The sequence below is a fragment of the Alternaria dauci genome, chromosome 7 (genome assembly GCF_042100115.1).
Source record: "Alternaria dauci strain A2016 chromosome 7, whole genome shotgun sequence".
NCBI lineage: Eukaryota > Fungi > Ascomycota > Dothideomycetes > Pleosporales > Pleosporaceae > Alternaria > Alternaria dauci.
In genome coordinates this window covers 1,493,189-1,519,236 of record NC_091278.1, presented here as the reverse complement: position 1 = coordinate 1,519,236, position 26,048 = coordinate 1,493,189, and the positions used below count along the sequence as shown (strand labels likewise).

The window sequence follows — 26,048 nt, the reverse complement described above, 5'->3', positions numbered from 1 at the left end:
CAAGTCGGAAAGTTTGGCCCGAAATAGAGTGCCGTGAGCGGACGGCAGGACAAGGAGTGAGGGAGAGAGAGGTAAGCGCGAGTGCGAGTGGCAGGTGTTCACGACGTGCATGACCCTGATGAGGTAACTGCGGCCAAGGATCATGCCTAGATTGCAATTCCGCGCCTCGTGGCGATCACCGAAGTGTCTCCCGCGTGGTTGATTGGTCTTGTCACCGAGCTACCAACATGCACTACAACACGTAGTACCGTACAAACTTGTTCACGTCCATGGCCATCCAGATCAGCTGCTTTCCAAACATGTGAAATATTTATTGATGATACATAGCGAATGTGGTTCAGATGCAGTCTCAAGGAAAGGGTATAGTAATCCCACAGCGGCAGTTGAGCGCTCGCCATCCACTACCCACACATGTCCCAAACGCCCATGATGCTACAAAAATGCGTCAAAATAGCCAACGCACACGCTACAATCAAAACAGTTGCTACCCACCCGCATGCTACTCAATGTCCCGAGCTGTTTTTATCGGGCTTGCTCTCGCTGGAGTTTCAGTTACTGATGCCCCACTCAGTCCGGGCGCAAGTTGGAGGCTGTTGCGCACAATGCCTTGCCCTGGCCGCACAACGACACTGCCTCTTCTGTCGCGCTCCAGTGGGTCTACAGTATTGACAGGCGCATACACCTCCTGGTTCTGGAGATGCGCATTCATGCGGGCTTCCTCTCTCATCTTCTTGATCTTCATGTAGTTGTATGCCGCGATGCTGCCGATCGTGACAACAAGCCCAGTCAGGTTGATGGGCGTCAGGGGGTCCTTGAAAACGAGATTTGCGGTTCCAATGGTAACAACTTCCTTGAAAATGCCGCAAATGCTAAGTGTGACAACCGACGTGCGCTTCAGCAGAGCGAACTCGGACGACGTCATGAGGAAGGCCAGGACTCCCGGGAACAAAAGAATGCCAATGCCGAGGCCGGTGCCCTTGGTTTCGAACAGGTGTGAAAGGCCCTCCATGAGCGCAGGGAAGCCTTCCACGGGTATCGCGAGAATAAGTATGCTGATGAACATGACGGGTGCGAGGAAAAAGATGGAGGAAAACGGGTTCGCCGTCGCGGGGTTGCGCAGGAGCAAAATCTGGGTCAGGGACCAGCGGAAGCCGGATGAGCAGGCAGAGACCATGACGAGGATGAAGCCGAGCGTGTGAAAGGCAGCCTCGCCGGCTACCATCATGACGACGCCAGCAGTCATGATGAGGATGATGAATACAAGTCGCCAGGACGGCTGTTCGAGGCGAAAGAGGAATGCGAAGATGAGCACGAAGCCCAGTGCAGATGATTTGCACATGGCTGTTGTTCTTGTTAGCCATATTGCCAGAGACCAAGGTTTTGTCTCTTACTGAAAAATGTCAACGAGATGAACTTCAAGCTCGTGTTGCCCAGGCCAATGTCCATGCCAGTGGCCGCACCACACGGACCAAGTCTGCTGAAGTAGAACCATTTGGTCATGAGCGGCTTGTTTGGATCCAAGGGCTCTACGCGGGCGCCCGCAGCGTGAGGGTTAAGGGAATCGTGTCGTGGTCGGAAGGAGGGTATTAGGAAGAGAACGAGCGACGCAAGCGTGAACTGGACAATCATGTGCAGGCATGTTGTGAAGAGCGGAAATGGGAAAATGTTCTTGGTCTCGCCGTCGCCCTTGGCTTCTTTGAACATCCATTTGTTGTAGACTGATATGGAAATGGAGAAGAGGTACCTAGACGCGTTAATTTGGTCGAGACAACACGGCAGAGTCGTGTACTTACCATAGGCCTATCAGGGCTCCATTGACGAGCATGGACTTGAGCAAGTTCTGGTCGGCGAGCTTCTTCTCCTCCTTTGTGTATGTGTCGTCGGGGACGATGCGCTGGTCGAGCATCGTGTTCCGCCTCTTTCTTCTCCGGCGTCTCCGCCTGTCTCTCTTGGTGAGGCCCGTCTCCTCGTCGTCTTCGAGCCCGTCTGCGCTCATGTCGTCGAGGTCAGCGTCGTCGCTGTCCGTGTCTGAGTCGGAGCGGTCTGCACCCGACGAGGACTCTTCTTCTCCTTCTTCGGCAATATGATCGGAACGGTGCCGACGGTGCTTCTTGCGGTCTGTTTTGGGGGGCAGGGTGGCGCCGGCGAGCGAGGAGGAACGTCTTCGAGCCGCCGTCTGCTCATCCGTCATGGTAGGGGTGGGTGGATGGATGAGTTTGGCAATGTCGGTGCGTGGTTGGAACACTGGGGCGCCGTCGTCCGAGCCCAGGTCGGAGAGGGAGCTGGCGGATGGCAGAGACGGCAGTGTTCTCAGAGGAAACTCATTCCCCGGACTAAGCAGCGGGCCTTGGTGTGTAGCGGTGTCCTGCAACTGCAGCCAGCGAGTTATCCGGGCCCCCTCTGAAGTCATGCTGCTCGACGGCGTGCACCTAATTCGCTTTAGTCTGGCCGCCAAGCCGAGAAGGAGGAAGAGCCGGTTTCCTACCTAAACTAGCGACGGGCTAGCATCAGGGGCTCGGCGGGAGGATGCGTCAAGGGGATGCTTCAACGCGACAGAAACGACGCAGGTACAGCTCTCCAAACGCGACAGAGGGAGCCGTCTGCCGCAGGTACGACGTTTTAATTGTTACGGCCCTGCTACCTGCGACACCGCCTGGGCCGCGGGCTCAGACAGACGGCCAGCATAGCAGCCAATCACCACCGCGTGTCATACTTGGTCATTAAGCGGGGAAGCTGGCCACGGGAGATCCACCGCGTGATGGAAGATGGAGTCTAGATGTCTTCGCGGAACCGACATGCCGACTACAGCACGCGAGCACCTGCTGGCTGCCCTACTACTATGTAATGCTCAGCATTCCCTGCTATCGCACTGCTCACACTCCTTGCTTATCCCTTGAACGCCTATTTTGGGGGCTCCAAGGGATTGCCGTGCGCCAACACACTTTTGCAAAAAGCAGGCTGGCCATGATCCGCTTTCCGCGCCCAGCGTACAGTACTGCACGCCCTGCATCCACAACATCCATCCATGTAAAAATGCGCCGGTGATGCTGCGCCTGTCTTCCAAACAACTCCAAGGATATCAAACCTCAAAACGCCATCATATGCAAAACCTAACAGATAGACACCATACTCGCTTCCTGCGCTGGCTATTGCGCTGTCGGTGGCACGACCGGCGCTGGTGGAAGCTGCTCGATCTGTCGGATCAAGAAGCTCTTCTCATCGATAAACTGCTCGTCTTCTGTGCGGTCGTCCAAGAATGACGGCAGGAACCGCAACAGCTTGTCCCGGTTGCTAATCAGGATCCGTTGTACTGCGACCGACTTATTCGGGTTGGCAACAAACACCTGCACCTGTCAATACACATACACATACAATCACACCCGTCATCACTGACCTTGAAGACGTGGAAGCCCTCGTAGTTGATCATCTTCCTGTCGTCTCGCAGCAGCTTCATGATGATCTTGAGATGCTCCCCAGAGTCCACATATTGCGTCATAACGTTGTAGTTTGCTCGGTCGAGCAAAATCTCGCCCAGCAGCTTGATCGACTGGCGCTTCGTCACATAGCTCTCGGACTGCACTAGCATCGAGTTGTACTTGCTGAAGAAAGTGTCGAAGTTGGTTTGTAGGAACGTAGCGACCAAGGGCTTGTGCTTTGTCAGGATTTCCTGTCGTGTGTCAGCGCGTCCGTCAACCTGTTGCAGCCGGCCAACCTACCCTGAATGTGTTGAATGCGTCGGCACTGACTTCAAACGCGCCCTTGTCTATCCACTCGAAAAACTTCCAGAAGACGCCGTTGCCAGAAGACGGCAGATCAGGGTTCACGTTGCCCAGGTCAAGCGTCTTTCCGTCCTCCATTGGCTCGTCGTAGAGCAGCAGCGCAGCAATGGCATCGTACTTGAGCGCCTCACGAAGAATGCCGCCACATGGCATGGCGCTTTCTCGCCTATCGTAGCCCCGACATAGCGCTATTATGATATCCGGTCGGTATGCGACGACGTGTTCCAATACCTGCGGTGTAGCTTGGCCAATGGGCTTGTAGCGGAAAGCAGTGGAGAAGATGACCTGGGCATCTTTTCGCGACTCGAACGGGAGCTTGTGGATGTTGATTGCTAGCGCATAGAGGAGGTCTTCGTTGAGGATGTTTGTAAGAAGCTGGAAGACAGCCTCTGGGTTGACCTCTGTGTCTTTGACGTCGTCAGCAGCTTGCCTTGCAGGTACACGGTCAAAGGACAGTAGACCTACCGGGTGTGCCCTGAAGTCTAATCTTCATCTGCTGCAGGTCCAATGCAAGTCCCTCCTCTAGCTATCACATATCAGCCATGTCGCCCAAGGCGCCCCGTAGCCGTCGTCTGGTCGCACCTTGGGGTTGGGCTTGTCTTCTTGCCCGAGCCGCAGCGTCAGCTCTTTGATGGAGCGGGTAAGCTCCAGATTGTTCTTCTGCTTGTTTCGGAACAGGAACGCCATGTTGAGTGGGTTGGGAAGTTTTCCGGGGCGGGGATCGATGTGGGACAGCGGCGGTGGTATGAGGGGCTGTGACTTGAGGCCAGGGCCGGAAAGCTGCTATCTTGACGGCGACAACATACAAGCGGCTGCAGGGGAATATGTCTCCAAGTCGTTGGGCGGTATTGGGTATACAGGGGAACAGTGCTGATATTGCTCTATGTCTACTTTGCCATGATGATGCTGTTGCTTGTGAATGGCCGAGGATCAACCCTGCGTCGCTAGCGCCCTTTGCGCTGACCTGTACCTCCACTCGCCCACGGCTGATTACTCCCAATTACAACTACGCGGCCAGTGCATCGCTGGCGAGATGGTTGTGTCACTATTTCACTAATATTTACAAGTTATGTTATGCGCGTGTCAGGATATTCCGCGCGTGTGGAATTGCCCCGGCCTCAAGTCACGTCCTGACCCCCAACGTAACCTCAGAAACCTATTCTCCGGACGAAAAGTAGGCATGCTCGAGCACCTTTCATACACAGTCAGCTACGTCACCGCGGTCAGCGCATCATCTCACCTTGGATGCACTCATTCTAGAGCCACTCTCATATTTGACTAGGCTGGCGACAACATCTCGCTCTACCTCTGAAAGGCCTGGCAGCAACACCGACCAGTCTTGTGTTGGATATTCATAGAACTGCACCTTGCCCCAGTCACGGAAACTTGCAGCCTCCTACTTTAGTTAGTAGAATCCAGGACAAGACAGAATGCATCGACCTACCGGCCAGACATCCAAGTTCGGGGTTCCGAGCTTCTTGAACACGCTCTGTATCAAGGCCAAGTCGCTTCCTAATTCTCCGGAATCGAACAGCGTCTCGTGTCTGGGATCAAGGGCCTCAGCAACAGTGCAACCCGCAGCCCACAGGTCCAAGGTACAGCCGTACTTTTGGTTCCCAAAGAGTAGTTCTGGCGGCCGGTAGCAGGTAGTTCCGACATCGGTAATCTTCGCATCCGCCGATTCTGAGCCTGGCGTTTCAGGCGCCCACGCGATGCCAAAATCCGAAAGGTATGCTGGCCCGTCGAGAGACTTGACAAGTATGTTGGAAGGCTTGATGTCGCGATGTATGATGCCTTTGCTATGGATGTCTGCCAGACCGACGAAGAGGTCCTTCAAGCACGACTTGATCTGGCTCTTGGAAAGCTTCTTGTCCCGCAGCAGGTCGCTGAAGTCATAGCGCAGGAATGGGAAGACGAGAACGAAGTGGCTTCCGTTCTCACGAAAGGTCTCTATCAGTGGGATGACGCGCTCCGAGGCTGCCATGGCAAGTATCTTAGCCTCTCGCTGGGAGTCGTGCGGAGGCTCCATTACTGACGGAGTAGTAATTTTTAGGGCTACGACCTTGGTCTTTGAAGGCGACTCAGCTGGAAAGTAGCTTTCACCACTCAGCGCCGGTGCCTTGTAAATGACAGAGAAGAGACCCTCACGATGGTAGAGCGCACTTTGATACTTCCCAATGGGTTTCCCGCCCGGTGTTGGGACATAGTCTTCATCCTGGAGTCCAAGTCAGCAAACTTGTATATAGTCGCAATGCAACTCCTGACCTCTGGTGTTGGGAAATCGAGTGACGGTCTGGGAAGATTTGTTATCTGTTCATTGCAAAGTCTGTCGTAGTCGTCCTACACCACGGTCAAAACAAATTCATACACTCCAGGAGGCGGCCTGTACCAGAGATCTGGCGTCTGCGTAGATAGTCGTCTCAGCTACAGTAGCTTTTTTACGAGCCTCGTCTGCAGATAGTAACGGGTCCGCTGACTGGTAGGCCGATGTCCTGCAATGTTGTTAGTTCTGGAGCATGACGTTCAATGCGTACTGATTGGGCCGATGTGTCTTTTGCATGTCAGGGGTGAATTGCGATCAAGCAAGTATGCCATGCACAAGGTCGGGCCCTGTTCCGTGCCAACATGTACGGGGCTCCCTAGCGCAGCGGTATGGACATGTTACTTGCATCTTTGTGACAGCCATCAGACGAGCAGTGAAGCCCAGGCTCGCTCGCCAGTCCGAGGAAGCCATGGGGCGCAATGGGGGGGTGGAGGACAGGCAGTCAGTCAGGATAGCAGTCACGCAGCGGTGTTGTCAAGGCAGGAAAAGATGGAGAAGAGTCGCCCCGAATCAGAGACGCGAGACTACCCAAGCCAACGCGGTCGGTGCCCAAAGACGGGCTGGCCGTGCTCAGCAAGTCGCATAGTCATGCAATGGCGCAACAGGCTCGGGCGCGTGTCGAGGCCATGTTGGAAGCAGCGCAGCGCAGCGACTGGGTGCAACGAGGCGTCTCGAGGGTTAGTCGTTACCAAGGTTACGTCAGATGCCGGACACAACCGCGTGTCCTGGACTAGGCCCAAAGCGACGGGCCCCAGGCCATGACTGACAGCGCAGTTGTGACAGCTCCACGACACCCGACAAGCTCGCCGAGCTTCCTCTCCATGTAAATATCCCGAATTGCGACTCTGTGGCTGTGCGCCTGTCCCTCTTCCTCCCCCTCCTCCCTCCCCCCGCCATGGAGCTCCAACGCAAAGAATACCCGGCATTGCTGGTGAGAGTTGTGTGCATGCCCTCCCCCAGCTTCGGCTCACACCATGTCTAGACATCGCTTTCGCCCGCCCAGGCCGTGACGGTGCTCGACAGTCGCATGCGACATGTCGGCCAGCTCAACAACCAAATTGCCGACTGGCTGCAGGTGCGTCGGCCCCAGGTGCCGCGCATCGTCATGGCTGCTCACCAATGCGCAGGAACGTCGTCGCGTCGAAGAACAATATGTCCAGGGCCTGCGCAAGCTCGCAAACAGACACCCGCCCGACGACTCGTCGGATCTGGGGTACCTTCCCGCCCCATTCGTCTGGCAGCGCACGAGCTGAGCTAACACGGCGGCAGCATCTTCGCAACCCCATGGCAGAAGATTGTGAGCGCAACCGAGTCCGTCGCCCACTCCCACGCGCATCTGGCCACCAAGATCGAGGCCGACGTCGAACGCCCGCTGCGCGACTTCACCGCCACCAACCGAGATGTGCTGGCCATGGGCAACATCCAGGGAAACCTCGCCGCAATCGCAAAAGACATCGACACGGCCCAGAAGAAGCAAGGCAAACTTCGCGATAAGGGAGCGAAGGCCAAAGCGTCCGCCGTTGCCGATGCCGTGCAGGACATTGAAAAGGCCGAGTTGCAGTGGGACTCGCAGGCACCCTACGTCTTCGAGCAGCTGCAGGCCATTGACGAGACCCGTCTGAACCACCTGCGCGATGTGCTCACGCAATTCCAAACCCACGAAGTCGACCAGGTGGAGCGCAGCAGGACCACGGCTGAAGAGACGTTGAACGCCATGCTGAACATAGAAACCGCCGACGAGATACAAACGTGGGCACTGAGGATGCGGAACGGAGATGCGCCACAACCTGCGCGAAAGGCAAGCATTCCAGGCACGCCTTCAAGGAGCCTCGCACCGCCTCCTCTACCAACATCGCCCACTGCAGCGGACGACAACAGGAGCCAGAAGAGCGGCTCTGTCGAGAAACACAGCTCCAATCCTCTCAAGCGATTTGGGACGGTTTTGGGCCGACGGAGACAGAGTGCGCATCCATACGGCAGAGCGACCTCACCAGACCGGAGCTCTTCGTCCAACCTTGGTTCCGTGTTTGGAGGATTCGGCAAGGGCAAAGCAAAGAATAGTGACAACCCGGGCTCCTCGTTGAGCGCCACTGCAGAACGGCCAACGTCGCCCTTGCGACGCCTCTCGCAGAGACCCAGTACTTCTCAGAGATCGGATTCCCCAAGCCTCACCCGTCCAGGCAGCACCGAGGCTGCCCCAAACGGCACCATACCTGAGTCGCCTGCCGACGCAGACGCGCCAGGCAGCGTGAACGGAACAACGCCAGCCCAAGATCCTATACCAGAGCTCAAAGAGCCCCTACCGCCACCTCCAGTCATAGAAACGCAGCCAGAACCGGAAAAGGATGCTGAAGGTTTCTCTGTGCCCCCATCCGCTCTGGATGCCATCTCAGAAGCCGAAAGGGAAGCAGGACTGTAAGATTGTTCACTCCCTGAGAGTTTACGTAGCTAACCAGCATCAGGGCTCAAAACGAAGGCAATCCACCGCCACAATTCAAGCTTGACATTAAAAATGCCCCTATCCAGGAAGAAGACGGCGACGCTGATGCGGCTACTGCCAATCTGGTCAACACTCTGCGCGCAGTAAGTAGTACGGGAAATGCTCAGAAGACGTACGCTAACACCTGCCTAGCAAGCCGCACAGCCAAAACGGTCAAGCACGCTACGTGGTCGCCGAGATGTTCGTAACACGATATTCGTACCGAGCCCCGCAACGCCAGAACTTCAAAGCATAGGCGAGGTGCCTCCGCTCCCAACAAGTGAATCTGGCCTCGCTTCTGGCCCTGGTTCAGCAACGTTCCCTACGCCTGCTATCCCTCAGCCTACGTCTCCAGCTTTCAAGCCTCCACATCGCGCGTTGCTATCGGAAGACCATGCAACATCGGATACCCAATCCATCCGCTCGGGCCGATCGCTAAGTAGCTCCGCTAGTACCACGATCAGACACCCGGACCTGCATGAACCGGGGCTCAATGCGTCGTTAGCGGAGACTGTCAGCGCGTGGTTCGAGCAGGGCAACGTTACCAAGGCAATGGTAATCGGGCAGGTTGCGCTTGCGTACAACCCTGTCGACATTTCTGCCGGTCCTTTCGGCACCGAAAGTATACGCTTGGAGAACTTTTCGGTACTCGAGAAGGTTGCCCCTAACCCTGCATTCATCGAGCAGTCCGCAGATAGTCCAGGCAACTACACCGTAGACTTGTCCAAGATTATGAAGACATCGGTAGCCTTCCACTACCAGTTACACATTGAAGACAGCAACATCGGCTCCCTCCCACCAATTATTCTCTCGCCAGCCTGGAAATCAGAACCGACACAGACGTCTGCCATCCTCCACTACTCACTCAACCCCAGATTCGAGCTTGGCGGTGCGACAAGTATCACCATTCGCAACCTCGTCCTTGTGATTCGACTCGAGCCTGGGTCGAAAGCGACGTCGTGTCAATCGAAGCCCACTGGTACCTTCTCGCGCGACAAGGGACTCATCTACTGGCGTCTAGGCGACGTAACCCTCTTCAAAGGCTCCGCACCCCAAACCCTACGCGCACGCTTCACCACCGACGGCCAGGCCAAACCCGGTAACACGGAAGCCCGCTGGGAGATTAGCGACGAGCAGTTTTTGACGCTGGGTAGCGGGCTAGGTGTTAGCATGATGGCGCCTCTCAACGCGAAGAAGGACGATGGCGAGGCTGATCCGTTTGCGGATGCAGAAGAGAATGCGCCGGCTAGCCCGGCAGTTGGATGGAACCCTGTAGCGACTGTGAAGAAGATTACCAGCGGAACGTATTTGGGTGTTTAGATGGGGGTAATGTTGATTTGAGTAATGGATAGACGGGGGAAGAGGTGGGAATACGGACGAGCTTTAATATCCAGTGTAGACGCAGTACGAAGATGTCAATCACCACAATCTTTATAAAGTGTAATTTTCCTAGTGTATGTGTATCGACGGTAATTTGTGGCTTCCACTGTTGTTTCTTTTCTCTTGTAAATACTTCTTATACATGGATATGGTACTGCCCCGGGTCGGGTATAGTCTTGTCTTTCCTCATTTTCCCACTTACAATGTGTTGGTATCCTTTGTGAACCACCGAGTAACAACGACAAAACAGGAGACAGCAGTGTTCATGACTATTTGTTGGGATGGATTCACTATCCCCCAAAGCCCAGGCCAAACGCCAACATGACGCTGCTACGAAACTGAAAGAACGAGTCCTACCCCTACTCAAGCCGGCTCCGCTACTACACTAACAACAACGGCTCACCCGTGATACTGGACTGTTCTGGTGACTGCACCTCAAACCTGCGAGTCCTCCACATCTTCGCATACTCTCTCCACGATCTCGCCAAAACCTTGCCTGCCACCGAAACTACAACATATTCGACAATCTTCCAGAAATATGGGATCCAGTGATGCATCTCCCATGTCGCCACCGCCGCTGTCGCCATGACGCATATGGAGGTGATGAAGATCTGGCGCGATTTCAACGCCGTGCGGAAAGGGTGGTGTGGTGACGCAAACGCGAAGAGGTCGTGTGTAGCTGAGTACTGTGGTAAAGGCACAGTGCTCTTGTTGTTAGAGAGGGATTCCGTAGCGGCGTCGTCAAAGTATATGTGTGTACGCATGCGCGCGTGCGTGTATACAGCCAGGCTCAGGAACAAGAGCAAGGTCAGAATCTCCGAGTTGTTCATGTAAGCAGTGTACGGAGCGTCGAAGTGAAGGTATCGAAGCCAGATGGCACGAATAGTGTTGCCAATCAAGTGGATGTATGATAACCGAACGGCAATATCGCGCCAGGGTCGGAACATGAGACTATAGGGGGTGTACATGGCGTCTTCGGATGGTTTGCCTGTCTTCTCGGATGTGAATCTCCATATAGGGTTGCGGTTGCGGTCGTGTACGGTGCGGGTGGCTTCGTCGAAGTAGTAATCGTCATAAAACCCGAGATAGGTCCAGTTCCAGCACCTGCACTCGACTAGCAGCCATAGCCAGCAGATCTTGTCCGGTGAGTTGAAGTCCCAGATCGAGCTCGACCGAGCGGGCTGCATGGTCCAACCGGAGAACGCAGAGAAACTGCGGATGGTGGTGGTGATGAGGAAGTGGAGCCAGAACGTGACTTGCATCAGACGCTGCGGGTCATTGCGATGGGCGATCAGACTGGACATGAAGGTGAAGCTGAGAAGTAAGTAGATGGCTGGCCAGCCGCTGTGTGTAGGCGCCTCGAAGAAGTCCCTGTTGAATGGACAGTCCGGCTCCGTGGCTTGCATCTCACCTGGCTTCTGCCGGAAGCAAGTCACGTCTGTTCCCTCGTAGTCGTCTGCGAGGAACCTTTCGGCAACTATCATCGAAAAGAGTGGCGAACAGAGGAGTAGTATGATGTGCAGGTTGGGCGAGTTGCAGAGGATCCACCAGAGGGCTTTGGAAATGGAGGTGCATCTCTCCCACAGATCGCTCGTTCGCGTCATAGCTGCGATGGTCAGGATGTGTGTGATTTAAGAAAACTGGTAGTGTGTTGAATTTATAGATGTGAGTAGGGGCCTTCATGTCAGCGAGTGTACCATAGGCGGCCCTCGCTTCCCCACAAGAGCACCCCATATGCACGTGGAACGCCCCAAACATGAGCCTGAATACCTTCGCAGCGTTTTAAGCCTACAAAGAAAAGCTCAAAGTACCTTGAGGGCCGCCACGCAACATGGACCAAAGTACGCGTGCAGAAAAGGTAAAACAATGCAGCTTTTATTGTAGACTACCATATTGCTTAGGACTGTGTTGCGATGTGTGTACGCATCTTACCAAGGCAAACACCCTAGTTCTTGTGGCCACCGTATGGTAAACTATGAGGTAGCTGTAGCGTGGAGGCATTCGTAGCGAGCAGTCTAGCAAGTGCACCCAGCCCATTGTCCAGAAGACTACGACCGGCATCTCACCCAGGCCAACGAGGCTGCTGAAAGTGGGTCCTGAGGCAATCCAGCCAAGAGAAAACCCAGTTTGGAAACTTGACGAACATGCACGTTGCCGCTTACGCACGAGGAAGAGAATAGAAGAAGCATTGGAGATGGAATTCAGAAAAGACCAAGCACGAAAAATACACCTACGCTGACGCCTGTTTTGACTTGTGCTAGGTAGTCATCACAGAAGACGAATACTGCAGCACTTACCGTAGATCACTACAAGGTAACTCAGGGTGGCAGGTTGAACGGGCTCTGTCACAGCACGAATAGCCTAGACGGAGTAGATGCGAACTGTATGCAACATCACAATTGCGAGGCTGGACCAACAAAGGTGTGCATTAATACGTATATTCCAAACTATGGAGTTATGAGTAAACTTACATTTGGCATGAAAAAAAGTCCTTCCCCAACGACCGTTCTGAAATGGTACATATCCGGTGTAATGTCGAATAAAGTCGCCAAACATGTCGCATGATCTTGGAATGTCCAGAGTCGGGAAGCCGACGAGCTCACTCCATACTCTTGGCCAGCGCCCACAGGCTGTCAAGTTTAGCCCTCCCAAGTGTCTCGCGAGCCTCACCAGCGGTTTCGCAGACTCTTGAGCCCCACTTTCGGAAAGAACGCTCCTTGATCTCACCCTCGAAGATGAGAATACATTTATTGGATGAATGGTCCTTTACGTCTCCGGTATCCGTGACTGGCCGCAGCCACTTTGGATCGTGTGCTTGCTTCTCGGCTTGATTCTCAGTAGGTGGCCCGTTTTCGTGCCACTTGATACGTTGGAGCATAAGCTTCTTGTACTTGTTGATTGCATATGCGCCGCCTTCGACGACGACCAGGTTGAGATCGGGATTGAACAGGGTGATACCGGTGAGTGCGTGTTCCTTTGCGTTGTTGTCGATTTGGAAGCGATGTTTGCCATAGGCGAGTGTGTTGATCTTGAAAACGCACATGTAAAGACCCTTTTGCGCGTCCTTTTCCTGATTAGCAGCAAGCTTGGCCTGTCTCTCTTCTTTGGTCAACTTCCGGTCTTCGTTTGCGGTGATGTGGTCGTCGTGACGCTGCTGGATCTGGGATTCGACAAGCATTTCCACAGCAGTAGGGTCTGCAATGGCTTGCTCGCCCATGACACGCATCATGTTTCCACGCTTGACCTTGGGTGGCGGAGGCGGCTCCAGCCCAAGACGGATTTTCGCTTGGTGCTCCTTGAGGTCGGCTGCACGGCGCATCCTTCTTAGCTTCTGGGTCTCCTTTGTGGTGAGATACATGGGCTTCACCTGGACCAAACGCTGATCCTGAGGCGCTTTGATGAGAGGGGGGTGCTGGACGTAGAGAGTGATGATGGAGTCGTCAGTCTCAACCTTGACCTTGTTTGGGTCATCCATGCACTCGTAGGTGGGCTCGGCCAGAATGCCCTCGTCCCACCATTCTATATCCGGAGGAGCCTGAATCAGGAATCCACGCTCGCTATTCTCGTCCAGGCCAGCACGGCGGGCTTGGATGGCCAGCGTCTTCTTGATCTCCTCCAGGCGGCGTTGCGCGCGCAGCTTGGAAGCCTGATCGAGGTATTTTCCATGCTCATTGAAGGCTAGAACACGGGGGCCTCTCTTTTTGGCAAGAGCGGCAGCCTTGGGGTCGAAGTAGGGGTTCTCTAGCTCCCCCTCTTGCTGTTGCTTCTGCTTCGAGGGGGCAGGTTTGGCCTTGGAATCGATTTTGGGCGTCTCAGAACGGCGGTTGCCCAGTGTTGTCGCAAAGCGAGGCCCAGTCGAGTCGGGCGTCGGGGCTTTGGCGATTCCTGAGCCTGCCTTGAGCGCCTCCATTCGTGCCTTCATGGCGGCCAGTTTGTCCTGAACAGATTCGCTTGCGCCAGCCGACGCCGACGGAGGAGCAGCAGCAGCAGGCGGCTTTGCGAAACGGGCAGCAATTTCAGCGGCCTTTGCCTTGGCTTTCGCCTTTGCGGCTTCAACAGCATCGGAGCCCTTTGCGCGCTTTGCATCCCCGTTCGGGCCCTGGCCGTCGGGGTACGGGCGCTTCTCTGCCATGGTCATGGTGGAGTGTGGTAGATAAAGGAGTGTCGGTCGTGTTATTAGGCAATGCGGAGGTCCGCAGGTTGGGTTTGATTGCAGGGGCGCGGCGTCGTCGCGGGATCGCTGTGCAGAGTCCAGGCAATTGACTACATTCGATGCGCGGAGGATGGAGGCGGCGACTATCGAGCGGATGCGGCGAGTGGGGTGTGGTTGATTCGGTGATGGAAACCAGTCGCTGCGGAGTGACGCGAAATCGTCGCTGCCGCCTCGACAAGCGTCTTGGCGCGTGCCGGCTAAACCACGGCCGAACTTTTTTGGTCCCGAAAAAACTCCCCGCAAGTCTCGCGCCTGCGGTGAACCTTCACTGAACGCCTTTGCGCGCGATTCTCTCGAGGCAGAAAGCGCAACAGGCAGACAGGTGCCGCCATGAACACCCACCAGCCGACTTCCTCGGCCATTAATGGCGTCGAGTTTGGCTTCTTGACCACAAACGACATCAAGTCGCTCTCGGTGAAGCGCATCACGAACCCGACCACGTTTGATACACTGCTGCACCCCGTGCCCGGCGGTCTGCACGATGCTGCATTGGGCGCCTTCTTGGACAACCCGTGAGCTTCATGACGTTTCTGCAAGCTCTGCTCAGTCCGCTAACAAGCTCCAAGATGCGGAACATGCGGTCTCACCAGCTTCCTGGGCTGTCCCGGCCACTGCGGCCACATCGAGCTCCCCGTACCCGTATACCACCTCACATTCATGGACCAGCTGCTGCGACTGCTCCGCGGCAAGTGTGCATACTGCCACCAGCTCAAGCTCGCCCGCGTTCAGATCAACGAATTCGTCTCCAAGCTGCGGTTAATACGATGCGGATTAGTAAAAGAGGCGGCCGAGATGCACGAGCATATCAACACGGACAAGGGCAAATCCAGCACCGAAAATGCAGACAACTCGGAAGACGACAATGACGACGACAACGCCGACATCATCTCACAGCGCAACCGCTACGTAAAGACGTGCTTGAAAAAGGCAAACATCTCAAAGCACGATCTGCGATCGATGCGCGACAAGAACGAGACCATCTCCGACGCGCGGCGACAGGTGGTCAAGGACTTCTACGCCGATCTCAGCAAGCGCAAGACCTGCGGCAATTGCCAAGGCATCAGCCCAACATACCGAAAGGACCGTGGCATCAAGATCTTCCGGAAGGCCATGAGCGAGAAAGACAAGGCCAAGATGGCCCAGCTCGAGAAGCGCATACAGAACCCGCTGGATGTCCTGGCTCGCAGAGACGCACGGGCGAAGAAGCAACACGTACACGCGGACGAAGGAGTCGCGGACCTGGACCCGATCTCGGACGAGGACGAAGGCGTTGATATGGAAGACATACAGCAGGCCGACGGCTCGCTCCTTGCTACCGAGTCGCGCATGGCCCGCAAAGCGAAGCCCGCAACCGATGCCTCAGAGAGTCTGCAGGAGTACGTGAGTGCAACAGAAGTCAAGGCGGCCATGACTCTGCTCTTTGAAAGCGAGCCTGAGATGATGCGACTGCTCTACAGTCCTTACGGAACCGGCTCTCTCGTCAATGTAAACGCCGACATGTTTTTTACCCAAGCAATCATTGTACCGCCGAACAAGTACAGACCAGAAGACAAAACCGGCGACTCTATTGCCGAATCTGCCAGGAACAAGCTGTACAAGAGCATTCTCGAAGCATGCGACACGATCCGTCAAATCAGCCAGGAGATGCAGGGCAAACCCAACGAACTCGGATACCGACAACGCAACTTCGACGACATGCAGACCCAGTTCGTCGCTCTGCAAGGCGCCGTGAACGCGCTCATCGATCGCGATGCAAATCCCATACAGGGCCGCGCGGCAGTCATAAACGCTGATGGTATCAAGCAGGGCCTGGAAAAGAAGGAGGGTCTCTTCCGGAAAAACATGATGGGCAAACGTGTCAACTTCGCCGCGCGCAGTGTCATTTCGCCCGACCCGAACATCGAGACCAACGAGATTGGTGTTCCTCCAGTGTTCGCCATGAAGCTTACATACCCGGAGCCCGTCACAAATCACAACTTCTACGATCTCAAAGAAGCCGTCCTAAACGGTCCAGACAAGTGGCCCGGAGCGCATGCTATTGAGAACGAGTTTGGGCAAGTCATCTCGCTGAGGAAGAAGAATTATGAGGAGCGTCTGGCATTGGCGAACCAACTGCTCGCACCCTCGAATTCGTACTCCAACGGTGCTCGGAATAAGAAAGTGCATCGTCATCTGAACAACGGCGACGTTGTCATCATGAACCGACAGCCGACGCTGCACAAGCCTTCAATGATGGCGCATCGAGCACGTGTCCTACCGGGAGAGAAGACCATTCGCATGCACTACGCCAACTGCAACACATACAACGCCGATTTTGACGGTGACGAGATGAACATGCATTTCCCCCAGAACGAGCTTGCCCGAGCGGAGGCTATGACGGTCGCGGACACAGATCATCAGTACCTGTCTGCGACTGCTGGAAAGCCGCTGCGTGGTTTGATTCAGGACCATATTTCCATGGGCGTCTGGCTTTCGAACAAGGACACTTTCTTCACACGGGAAGAGTACCACCAACTACTTTACTCTTGTCTGCGACCTGAAGATGGACACACGACATCAGGTAGGCTTGAGACCGTGATCCCGGCAGTACTGAAGCCCCGGCCGATGTGGACAGGAAAGCAGATCATCTCCACTGTTTTGAAGAACATCAAGCCTGCAGAATATCAAGAACTGACCCTCACGTCCAAGTCATCCACCAATGGCAAGCTTTGGGGTGCACACGTCGAAGAGCAGATTGTCATTGTCAAGGATGGTCAACTGCTTTCCGGTATCATGGACAAGAGTCAGATTGGACCTGCCGCAGGTGGTCTGATTAACGGCATCTACGAAGCATATGGGGAGACGATTGCTGGACGAGCCCTCAGCATTATCGGTCGGCTGCTTACTAAGATGCTTCACATGCGCGCCTTCTCCTGTGGTGTTCAGGATCTGATTCTTACAGAGGAAGGAGATCGTGCTAGATTGGAGGAACTTCGAAAGGCAGAGAGAATCGGGTTCGAGGTGGCCTCCAAGTACGTCACTATGGATGCGGAGAAGATTGACCCTACCAACCCCGAGTTACGGCGACGACTTGAAGCTGTCCTGCGAGACGATACCAAGCAACACGGTCTCGATCTGCTTACGAACACTGCCAACGGCAAGATCTCCTCCACGGTCACTGCGGCCTGCTTGCCAGACAAGCTCATCAAGCCATTCCCGAAGAACCAAATGCAAGCCATGACAGGTTCTGGAGCCAAGGGTAGTATGGTCAACGCCAACCAGATTTCATGTAATCTCGGTCAGCAAGTCTTGGAAGGTCGAAGAGTTCCAGTTATGATCTCTGGTAAAACTCTGCCATGCTTCAAGCCCTTCGAGACAAGCGTCCGTGCTGGTGGTTACATTGTGAATCGTTTCTTGACTGGTATCCGACCGCAAGAGTATTACTTTCATATGATGGCTGGTCGAGAAGGTCTGATTGATACCGCTGTCAAGACTTCGCGCTCCGGTTACCTGCAACGATGTATCATCAAGGGTATGGAAGGTCTCAAGGTCGAATACGACACTTCAGTCCGCGACTCCGACGGTACCATGGTTCAGTTCCTGTACGGTGAAGACGGTCTCGACACGACAAAGCAAAAGTATCTCAACGACTTCAAGTTCCAGGCGGAGAACTTCTACTCGCTAGTCCAAGCGCTCCACACCGCAGAAGCCTACCCGAAGGTCTCTAGTGATGAAGCAGCTGAGCACAACAAGAAGGCTGCGAAGAAGGCGAAGAAAGGCGATGTGGCAGCAATGGATCCTGCCACTGCAGTTTACACGCCATCACGGCATAGTGGCAGTACCTCTGAGAAGTTTTTGCAGGCCAAGCGCGACGTAAGTTTCCCAACCTCATGTTACTACAATATACTAATTACCACAGTACTGTGACAAAAACCCCGACAAGCTGCTCAAAAACAAGAAGAAGGACCCCGAGGGCGAGATTCTCAAGCGTAATTTCGAGCAGATGCTTGATCTCAAGTACCTCCGATCTCTTGTTGAACCTGGCGAAGCTGTTGGTGTCGTTGCTGGACAGTCTATTGGCGAGCCGTCTACACAAATGACGCTGAACACGTTCCATTTGGCTGGCCATTCTGCAAAGAACGTCACACTCGGTATCCCCCGTCTACGAGAAATCGTCATGACTGCTAGTGCGAACATCTCCACCCCATCGATGCAGCTTTATCCCCATCCCGAGCTGTCCAAGGAAGAAAACGAAAGGTTTGCCAAGAGTATCACTCGTTTGCCGCTCTCGGCTGTGCTAGACAAGGTCACAGTCACTGAAACCTCTGGTCCTGGCCAAAACTTTGGCCAAGCCAGGAGCTACAAGATCCGCCTGGACTTCTACCCAGCAAAGGAATACACAAAAGAATATGCCATCAAGGTTCGCGACGTTGCCGAGTCCATCGAACAGAAGTTCTGTCCCCGTCTCCAGAAGATCGTTAGTGTCGATCTTAAGAAGAAGGCTGCAGAAAAGTCCTTGTCAACAGCGAAGTCGGCCGCTATCCCCACTATCGGTGAGAAGACTGGTAGGAGCGGAGAGCAAACAGTTGATGAGTCCGAGGAGACCTTCCGTGCTGGTCGGGAAGGCGGAGCAGATGATGACGACAGCGATGACGGCGAAGGTGACAACGACACTACGCACGCCAAGGATCGGGGCCGACGAGAGGACAGTGTAGCTTACGAAGATCCGGAAGAGGAAGAACAGGCTGTCAACGATAGGCTTGATGCAGAAGACGAGGTCAGCGAAGACGATGAGACCTACGGTGGCAGCCCCAAGCCCTCGCGCGCGGTTACCCCTGACCCCAACCTCGACGATGAGGATGAACGTATGCTTGTCCCCACCGATGAGTCCTCGGAAATCCGCCACGACCGCATCTGTCACAAGAACAGTGACATATTCGACTTCAAGTTCGACGACCGCAAGGGAGCTTTCTGCGAGATTACCTTTGAATTCTCCGCCTCTAGGCCGAAGCTTCTCATGCTGCACCATGTGGAAGACGCTGCCAATTTCGCCACTATCCACGTCATTCCCGGTATTACTGCTGCCCAATATTCAGCCAAGTCAAAGGATAACCCTGAGGATGTCATCAACACGGAAGGCTCCAACCTCATTGCCATGCGCGAGTACGCACACATCATCGATGTGAACCGTACTACGACCAACGACATTGTGGCTATGCTGCATCTCTACGGCGTCGAAGCCGCCCGTGCGACAATCGTCCGCGAAATGCACGGCGTCTTCTCCGGTCACGGTATCTCCGTCGACCAACGCCATCTCAACCTCATCGCCGATACTATGACCAAGGGCGGTGGTTTCACGCCTTTCAACCGTATCGGTATGAAGGGCAACGTGAGTCCCTTCATGAAGATGAGTTTCGAAACCACTGTTGGTTTCCTCAAGGACGCTGTCATGGAGCGCGACTGGGATGAGCTCAAGAACCCCAGTGCACGTATTGTTGTTGGTAGACTGGGTGGTACCGGTACGGGTGCGTTTGACGTGCTCGCACCGGTCAAGATCAGGGATCCGTTGAAGAACGCTGCCGAGGAGATCAATGACGTCGTGCTCAACGATGTTCGTGAGAAGCGTGATTCCGATTCCGAGTCGGAAGAAGAAGAGGAAGAGGACGATGATGTCGATGGCGATGTCCAGATGAACGACGTGGAGATGGAGGATGTCGATGCTGCTGAAGAGGAAGAGGTTGTTCAACAATCACCCAAGAAGGACAAGAAGAGTAAGAAGCATAGGCGGAGTAGCGATTAGGCGCCACTGTTTTCGTTTGCTTGTACGTTACATTGAAGGTGTTTCTGGGCATGGTTCGGGCGTTTGGCAAAAGGCGGAATAATATTGATGTAGTTTAACATGTCAGCAATGTGCAATGGCAAAAGTGTTCCAATTTGCAAATCCTTTGACGGCGATGACGGTACCGGAATGGACTTTGAGACTGAGCATATCAAAGTCTGCTGGGATAGCCATTAACACCCATGACCGAGACGGCGTAGCTATGTTGTAGCAAAGGGTTTTACCAGCTACTGCTACATGTATATCCATGGCCCATGACCGACGAGCCACTCACAACTTCCGAAACCCATATGCTCCATACGGAAAAGAGGCTCTCAAAGAGACGTACCGCATATCAAAGAATTCGCTACAGGTATAGGTCGTCATCATCTTTCACGTCATACAGATCGGCAACCCGCCTCCTACAACTCTGAGAGTACGCCTGTTGGGACTCGTATCTGCACATGGTCTTCGCAAGGTCCGCGGGGGAAGTGATATCTGTACATCCAACATATAAGAATACATCATCATGCGCTACACGGAGAGGCGACGCGGGCCGATGTTCAAAATGTACGGTTGAGATACTCTTGACCAGAAAAGGCAGGATGAGAGGGCATGTTGAGGTGCTCAATGGCTCCAGCACCCCTACACGACCTCGTAACGACATGTCTACGTGCTTGCAGCGTACCCACTCGCTGACGGATAGCTGCCGTCTTGCGCAACCGTGACTGCAGCCTTGTCCTTTTCCCAAGAACGCATGTCGTCGAACTAGCCTCAACAAACGACAGCGATCAACGATGAACCGTCCCCGCTTAGCCCGTCGATCCGCCGCGGCGCATAAGCACGTGAAAGCTGTCGCTGTGATGAAAGTGGCGGGCATGGGCGTCGTCTATCGCCTCCTTGCCGGCATTCCGGCCCTGTCAAGAAGGAATGCCGATTATCGAGGTCTGGAGACGGATGCATGCCGCGGTTGTAGTGAGGCTCGGTAGCAGCTGATGGTGAGTCTCGTCACTCGTGACAGCCAAGCCATTGAAGAAATTGTGAGAGGATATTTCTCTGCGAGCTTGAGCCGCAACGCGTGACATGCAAAGCAGCGCTCTGGCGGATGAGTAAGCTCGCGCAACATGTGCGGAAAAACACGATTCGTGCACTAGCAGAGCGCCAACCCTCGTCATCCACTTTCACATGCGATAGCTCAGCCCTGGAAGTTCCGATTCTATTTCAGGGCCTGGGATGGCCTCAACACGTCCCACTGCCTGCTGCATTGGTATCGAGACGCCCGTCGTCCTGCACTCATGCCGATGCACAACAGGAGTACTCGTGCGGCATGTATGACGGAACCGGTACCCGCGACCGTTCAATGGCACCAAGGGGACCATCGACGTGATAAGGGAGCCCAATTGAGATGCGAGAATCCCTAGCTGCAATGCACTACTGCCAGTCGATCCACGGTCGGTCCTCAGCGATGAATTGGAGCTCACCTGATAGCTGACGCGCGAGCGGAGTCGACGCACAGTACGACCAGGTCGCGATAGGATACAAAAGGGAAGCCGGCATACCTGTGTATACAAGGCAGCCGAGCTGTTTGAGTATCTCGCCAACGAGAGAGGGCGTGGCTGATCTTATCTAACGTCGCTGAATTGTGACTGGCCAAAGCGCCGCTGCTTTCACATGCCAGGCGCAAACTGTACGCCCTGCATCCCTACTCCCCAACGCTCTACGTGCGCCAGATAGAGTTTGGAGACGCGGGGCAGATATCAAAAAAGCATGTTGCGGCATGTTTGTGCAGCGTCTGGCTTGCAGCGACTCCGCACGCTGCTTCTCGAGGTTCGAGACGAGAAGCGACGCGACAAGTTGACTTGGGTAGTGACGTTTTGGTAGCTCCCGCGTAGGTGGACATTGCGCTTGTCGATAGCCACTTTCACATGCCATTGCATCTACTTCACCCCAGCCCACTGAACCACGCCGCTTTCAGCAAAGCCTCCCAGTAAAAGACAGTCACATCATAGCGCACCACCGTATAATAAGGTCGACTGAACCCGTTCTCTCTCTCTACGTTACTGTTACTCCTCCACTGCCTCTCAGCTCAACAGTCATTCACCATCCACAACAGTAGACTGCATATCTGCTATTGCAATTAATGGCACCGCACGCTACAGAGGACGGCAACAACATGAGCTCTCAAGCGCCTCTGACCAACGGCGAGACGCCCGCCTCAAAGGTTCTGTCGGTACGTACTATTTACTTTTCTATACACCCTTCATACCTCCCTGCCTCTTGGTGGCCACAACGGAAAGCACACCACATTGCGTTTCTGCGCTGTCTGGCATCAATTGTGAATCATTGCAACGTCTGAATGACCTTTGGGACCGCAATCTACTCGGGTCAGCAGTGCAGCGCACGAATTGCGCGATGCAGATGCAGAGCTTACGCCTAGCCAATCAATTCGCTGTGCTTGGAACCTTCTTACAGCATGAACTGTATCCGATATCAATTGGCCGAAAAGCAACCGTGGATGCGATCGCATCTTGACCTTTGAAGTTTGGCCACTGAGCTAATGACCTCCAGCATCTGCACTCCTACCCCGTGGTTCACGACAGCGTCGAGACCTTCAAGTCCAACCCCTACGGCTCGCGCGCCTTGAACCTCGCCAGCAACACCTACAAGTCCGTCGTCGCACCTTTCCACCCCTACCTGCGCACACCCTACTCCTACATCTCACCGTACCTGGCACGCGCCGACCAGCTCGGAGACTCTGGCCTATCCACCCTCGAGACACACCTGCCCATCGTCAAGGAAGACACTTCAAAGTTGAAGGAATATGCTTTCACGCCCGTTACATATGTGCAAGATACCTGGCAAAACGAGTACAACAAGACGCACTACAACAACGGCGTTGTCAAGATGGGCGTTGCGACATTCAGCTTCGAGCTCAGGATGTTGAGCGATGCGTGTGATGTTGTGCTGAGTTACCTGAACAAGGGAAAGGAGCAGACCAAGAAGAAGGTTGACGAGGTCAAGCAGTAAAGGTATGGCTCGGATGTGCAAAGCCTGGCGGTGTGTTTGTACGATGAGAAACAAGCGGAAAAGCAGGGGCAAAGGGGCGTCCATCAGTGTGGGCTTGTTGGTGTAACGGGGAGTAACCTTCTTGCGCCTGTTAGCGCACCTTTCCTTGGAAGATAGATCGATTAATGACATGATATCCCTTGTATTCAATTGCTGTTCTTCGTACAGACAGGGGCTTTGCGTGGACCGAGCCGGGTGGGACTGTCTTCTTACCAAGGAGCCAGGAGACACAGGCGATGCCTTCACCTTCACCAGTGTTGCATGCGGAACCATTGACGTGAAATGTTCGGTCTGATTACTCTGCAGCTACTCGATCGATGGCTCGGTACATCGGTTCGGTAGTCTCGTCCGGCCGTCTTCACCCTGCCAGAATCCCACCAGCACGATACATCTTGCTAGCATCACCCAGTAGTGGAAAGGAGGCCAACGTGAAGATCATGTGCATTTCATGAAGTTCGTGAATTGAGCCGGATGCCGGATTTTTCATGCTTTGATTATCAAGCCGAAATACACGCCTGGACGGCAGGCCACTTTTGGGGTCCTGTCCTCCTATGATATCCACCGCTCATGCAGCATCTTCCGTATCAAATCATGCCCATCTGCGCCCAGCCGTAACCAAAGGAAAGCCTAGAACTGTAGGGGAGTGAAGAACCACCTGTTCTTTCCGGACTGGTATCGCTCCTCGAAGGCCTTCTTGACCGTCTTCTTGGCCTCCTCCCGTTGCGAGACCTCCTTGAATGTGTCGGCGGAGATGACGCCCTTGAGGTTCTCGAGCTCGATGGTGTACCGGGTAGGCATGATGTGAGTGTCTGCGTCTATCAGCGTCTGCCCAGGAACTGCGTCCTCATCTCCACATACAGTTCACCTGCTTAACAAAAGGCTTGACCTTGCTCTTCTTGGCCTGCTTGGTCTTTGACATGCGGCGGGTGACCTTGGATGGGTAGGTCTCGATACCGGCAACGAGCGCGTGAGGGAAGGGGTGGGACTTGGTGCCGTTGTCAAGTGGTGAGATGATCACACACTTCTTTCCGGCATAGCGGCCCCGGGTGATGATCTAGGCGGGCTGTGAGTGACTGCGAGGGAGTGGGATCGAGCGATTTCAACGTACGACAACGCGTCCGACCTTGAGGCTGGAGGGTGTGTTAGCAGCTGCTCTGTCGCATGTGGTCGTTTTTCAAGGATGCAGTAAACGGCGGCCCGGACACATGAAAACGCATCGCGGGCGCCAATTTGCATCGCAGACAGATTCGTGGGTACTGGAGGCACTCACAACTTCATTTTGGCTGTTGTCCGGGTTAGTGATGGGTACTTGGTCGCGGTTCGAGAATGAGGAAACTGGGTGCAATATTCGCTTCTTCGTTGTGTCCGGCGCCGCCACGCTAAACGCCTTTGGGACTGGCCGGCCCCGCCCGTGCCTAGAAATCCTCAAGACCCGCCAAAACTTCGCGGCGGCGAGCGTCGAGAGCTGGACAACGACGAAGATGAAGATCAAGGCCCTCAGCCGGTCCACGGCGTCTACACAGGCCCCCGGCTCCAGTGTCGCCAAAGTCACGAGAAATCTGGACCCCAACCTCCACCCGTTTGAGCGCGCGCGAGAATACACCAGAGCCCTCAATGCGACAAAAGTCGAGCGCATGTTTGCGCAGCCCTTCCTGGGCGACTTCGAACCTGGCCATGTAGACGGCGTGTACTCCTTCGCAAAAGACCCGAACTCGCTTGAGCATTTTGCCAGTGGCAGTGGAGACGGCATCGTCAAAGTCTGGGACTTCACGAGCAGGGAGGAGAAATGGCAGGCACAGGCGCATGAAAACCTCGTCAAGGGCATGTGCTGGACGCGGGACAAGAAACTGATCACGTGTGGATCAGACCGTCAGATTCAGTTGTTCGAGCCATATGCGCAGCCATCGAAATCGCCGCCAAAAGCGACATGGCACGGCAACTCGGCCTTTACATCCGTTTCGCACCACCGCTCACTGCCCACCTTCGCTGCTGGATCTAGCGTCATTTCCATATACGATACATCGAGGACGTCAGGCGCTCCAGTCTCGAGCCTCGTGTGGCCATCGGTAGGTCACGATGCATGGTTAATTCAAGGCATATACTGACTGTGTGACAGGCCATTGATACCATCACGGACGTCAAGTTCAACCAGGTCGAAACGTCGATATTGGCATCGTGCGCAACCGATCGAGCTGTCATCCTTTACGATGCCCGAACGAACTCGCCCCTGCACCGCACCGTGCTCAACTTTCCAGCAAACTGCATCTCCTGGAATCCTATGGAGGCCTACAACTTCGCTGTCGCGTCGGAAGACCACAATGGATACATCTTTGACATGCGCAACATGAAACGGGCACTGCAAGTCCTGGTACGTTTGCCATCTTCACGCCATAACTACTACCAACTGCTAACCACAAACAGAAAGGACATGTTGCGGCAGTGATGTCGATTGAGTTTTCTCCCACCGGAGAAGAGCTGATCACAGGCTCTTACGACCGATCTATAAGACTCTGGGAGCGACAAAAGGGCCATTCCCGCGACGTCTACCACACCAAGCGGATGCAGCGCGTCTTCGCCGTGGCGTGGAGTCCCGATAACAACTACGTACTAAGCGGCTCAGACGATGGTAACGTCCGCCTATGGAGAGCGAGGGCTTCCGAGAGGCAGGGCGTCAAGTCATTTGCCCTACGACAGAAGCTCGAGTATGACGCAGCGCTCAAGGAGCGATACAAGCACATGCCAGAGATCAAGCGTATCGAGAGACACAGGCATCTGCCCAAGACTGTCAAGAAGGCTGGTGAGATCAAGAACGAGGAGCTCAAGGCCCTCAAGAGGAAGGAAGAGAACGAGAGAAGGCACACAAAGAAGGGCACGGTCCGAAGAAAGGCAGAGCGTGAGAAGATGATCCTGGCAAGAGAGCAATGATGTAGAAAAGGAGGGCTCGGTGTTTTTCTGCATAGCGATGGCGTTCTTGGTATTCGAGTTGGAGACCTGGTAGACCGTATGCCATA

The 26,048-nt window shown here is 54.6% G+C and overlaps 10 protein-coding genes across 10 annotated transcripts; 4 read left to right on the top strand and 6 right to left on the bottom strand.

Annotated features, from left to right (window-relative positions):
- Positions 1-499: 499 nt before the first annotated feature.
- ACET3X_007630 (uncharacterized protein) lies at positions 500-2,966 on the bottom strand (the record flags this gene model as incomplete). Its single annotated transcript, XM_069453798.1, has 5 exons — positions 500-1,341; positions 1,392-1,744; positions 1,794-2,429; positions 2,486-2,490; positions 2,943-2,966. 5 exons carry the CDS (start codon positions 2,964-2,966, stop codon positions 500-502), a joined length of 1,860 nt encoding a protein of 619 aa, XP_069304793.1.
- A 180-nt stretch (positions 2,967-3,146) lies between these two features.
- ACET3X_007629 (uncharacterized protein) lies at positions 3,147-4,466 on the bottom strand (the record flags this gene model as incomplete). The annotated part of the gene is made up of 5 exons (XM_069453796.1): positions 3,147-3,344; positions 3,395-3,667; positions 3,717-4,186; positions 4,245-4,305; positions 4,362-4,466. 5 exons carry the CDS (start codon positions 4,464-4,466, stop codon positions 3,147-3,149), a joined length of 1,107 nt encoding a protein of 368 aa, XP_069304792.1.
- A 469-nt stretch (positions 4,467-4,935) lies between these two features.
- Positions 4,936-6,513, bottom strand: ACET3X_007628 (uncharacterized protein; the record flags this gene model as incomplete). Its single annotated transcript, XM_069453795.1, has 6 exons — positions 4,936-4,971; positions 5,020-5,175; positions 5,224-5,994; positions 6,045-6,119; positions 6,169-6,271; positions 6,449-6,513. 6 exons carry the CDS (start codon positions 6,511-6,513, stop codon positions 4,936-4,938), a joined length of 1,206 nt encoding a protein of 401 aa, XP_069304791.1.
- Positions 6,514-6,894: 381 nt separating this feature from the next.
- Positions 6,895-10,123, top strand: ACET3X_007627 (uncharacterized protein). The gene is made up of 6 exons (XM_069453794.1): positions 6,895-7,033; positions 7,085-7,177; positions 7,230-7,315; positions 7,372-8,517; positions 8,565-8,685; positions 8,735-10,123. The coding sequence occupies exons 1-6, from the start codon at positions 6,998-7,000 to the stop codon at positions 9,899-9,901; spliced, it is 2,649 nt and encodes an 882-aa protein (XP_069304790.1). The 5' UTR covers positions 6,895-6,997; the 3' UTR covers positions 9,902-10,123.
- Positions 10,124-10,341: 218 nt separating this feature from the next.
- Positions 10,342-11,565, bottom strand: ACET3X_007626 (uncharacterized protein; the record flags this gene model as incomplete). The annotated part of the gene is made up of 1 exon (XM_069453793.1): positions 10,342-11,565. The coding sequence occupies one exon, from the start codon at positions 11,563-11,565 to the stop codon at positions 10,342-10,344; it is 1,224 nt and encodes a 407-aa protein (XP_069304789.1).
- A 281-nt stretch (positions 11,566-11,846) lies between these two features.
- ACET3X_007625 (uncharacterized protein) lies at positions 11,847-14,310 on the bottom strand. The gene is made up of 2 exons (XM_069453792.1): positions 12,433-14,310; positions 11,847-12,368 (listed from the first exon to the last, which is right to left on the bottom strand). Exon 1 carries the CDS (start codon positions 14,097-14,099, stop codon positions 12,561-12,563), a length of 1,539 nt encoding a protein of 512 aa, XP_069304788.1. The 5' UTR covers positions 14,100-14,310; the 3' UTR covers positions 11,847-12,368; positions 12,433-12,560.
- A 194-nt stretch (positions 14,311-14,504) lies between these two features.
- On the top strand, positions 14,505-19,953 carry ACET3X_007624 (uncharacterized protein; the record flags this gene model as incomplete). Its single annotated transcript, XM_069453791.1, has 3 exons — positions 14,505-14,686; positions 14,741-18,026; positions 18,073-19,953. The coding sequence occupies 3 exons, from the start codon at positions 14,505-14,507 to the stop codon at positions 19,951-19,953; spliced, it is 5,349 nt and encodes a 1,782-aa protein (XP_069304787.1).
- Positions 19,954-22,144: 2,191 nt separating this feature from the next.
- On the top strand, positions 22,145-22,998 carry ACET3X_007623 (uncharacterized protein; the record flags this gene model as incomplete). The annotated part of the gene is made up of 2 exons (XM_069453790.1): positions 22,145-22,201; positions 22,540-22,998. 2 exons carry the CDS (start codon positions 22,145-22,147, stop codon positions 22,996-22,998), a joined length of 516 nt encoding a protein of 171 aa, XP_069304786.1.
- A 666-nt stretch (positions 22,999-23,664) lies between these two features.
- On the bottom strand, positions 23,665-24,315 carry ACET3X_007622 (60S ribosomal protein eL27; the record flags this gene model as incomplete). The annotated part of the gene is made up of 4 exons (XM_069453789.1): positions 23,665-23,846; positions 23,896-24,091; positions 24,146-24,167; positions 24,308-24,315. The coding sequence occupies 4 exons, from the start codon at positions 24,313-24,315 to the stop codon at positions 23,665-23,667; spliced, it is 408 nt and encodes a 135-aa protein (XP_069304785.1).
- Positions 24,316-24,518: 203 nt separating this feature from the next.
- On the top strand, positions 24,519-25,962 carry ACET3X_007621 (uncharacterized protein; the record flags this gene model as incomplete). Its single annotated transcript, XM_069453788.1, has 3 exons — positions 24,519-25,103; positions 25,154-25,405; positions 25,459-25,962. 3 exons carry the CDS (start codon positions 24,519-24,521, stop codon positions 25,960-25,962), a joined length of 1,341 nt encoding a protein of 446 aa, XP_069304784.1.
- Positions 25,963-26,048: the final 86 nt, after the last annotated feature.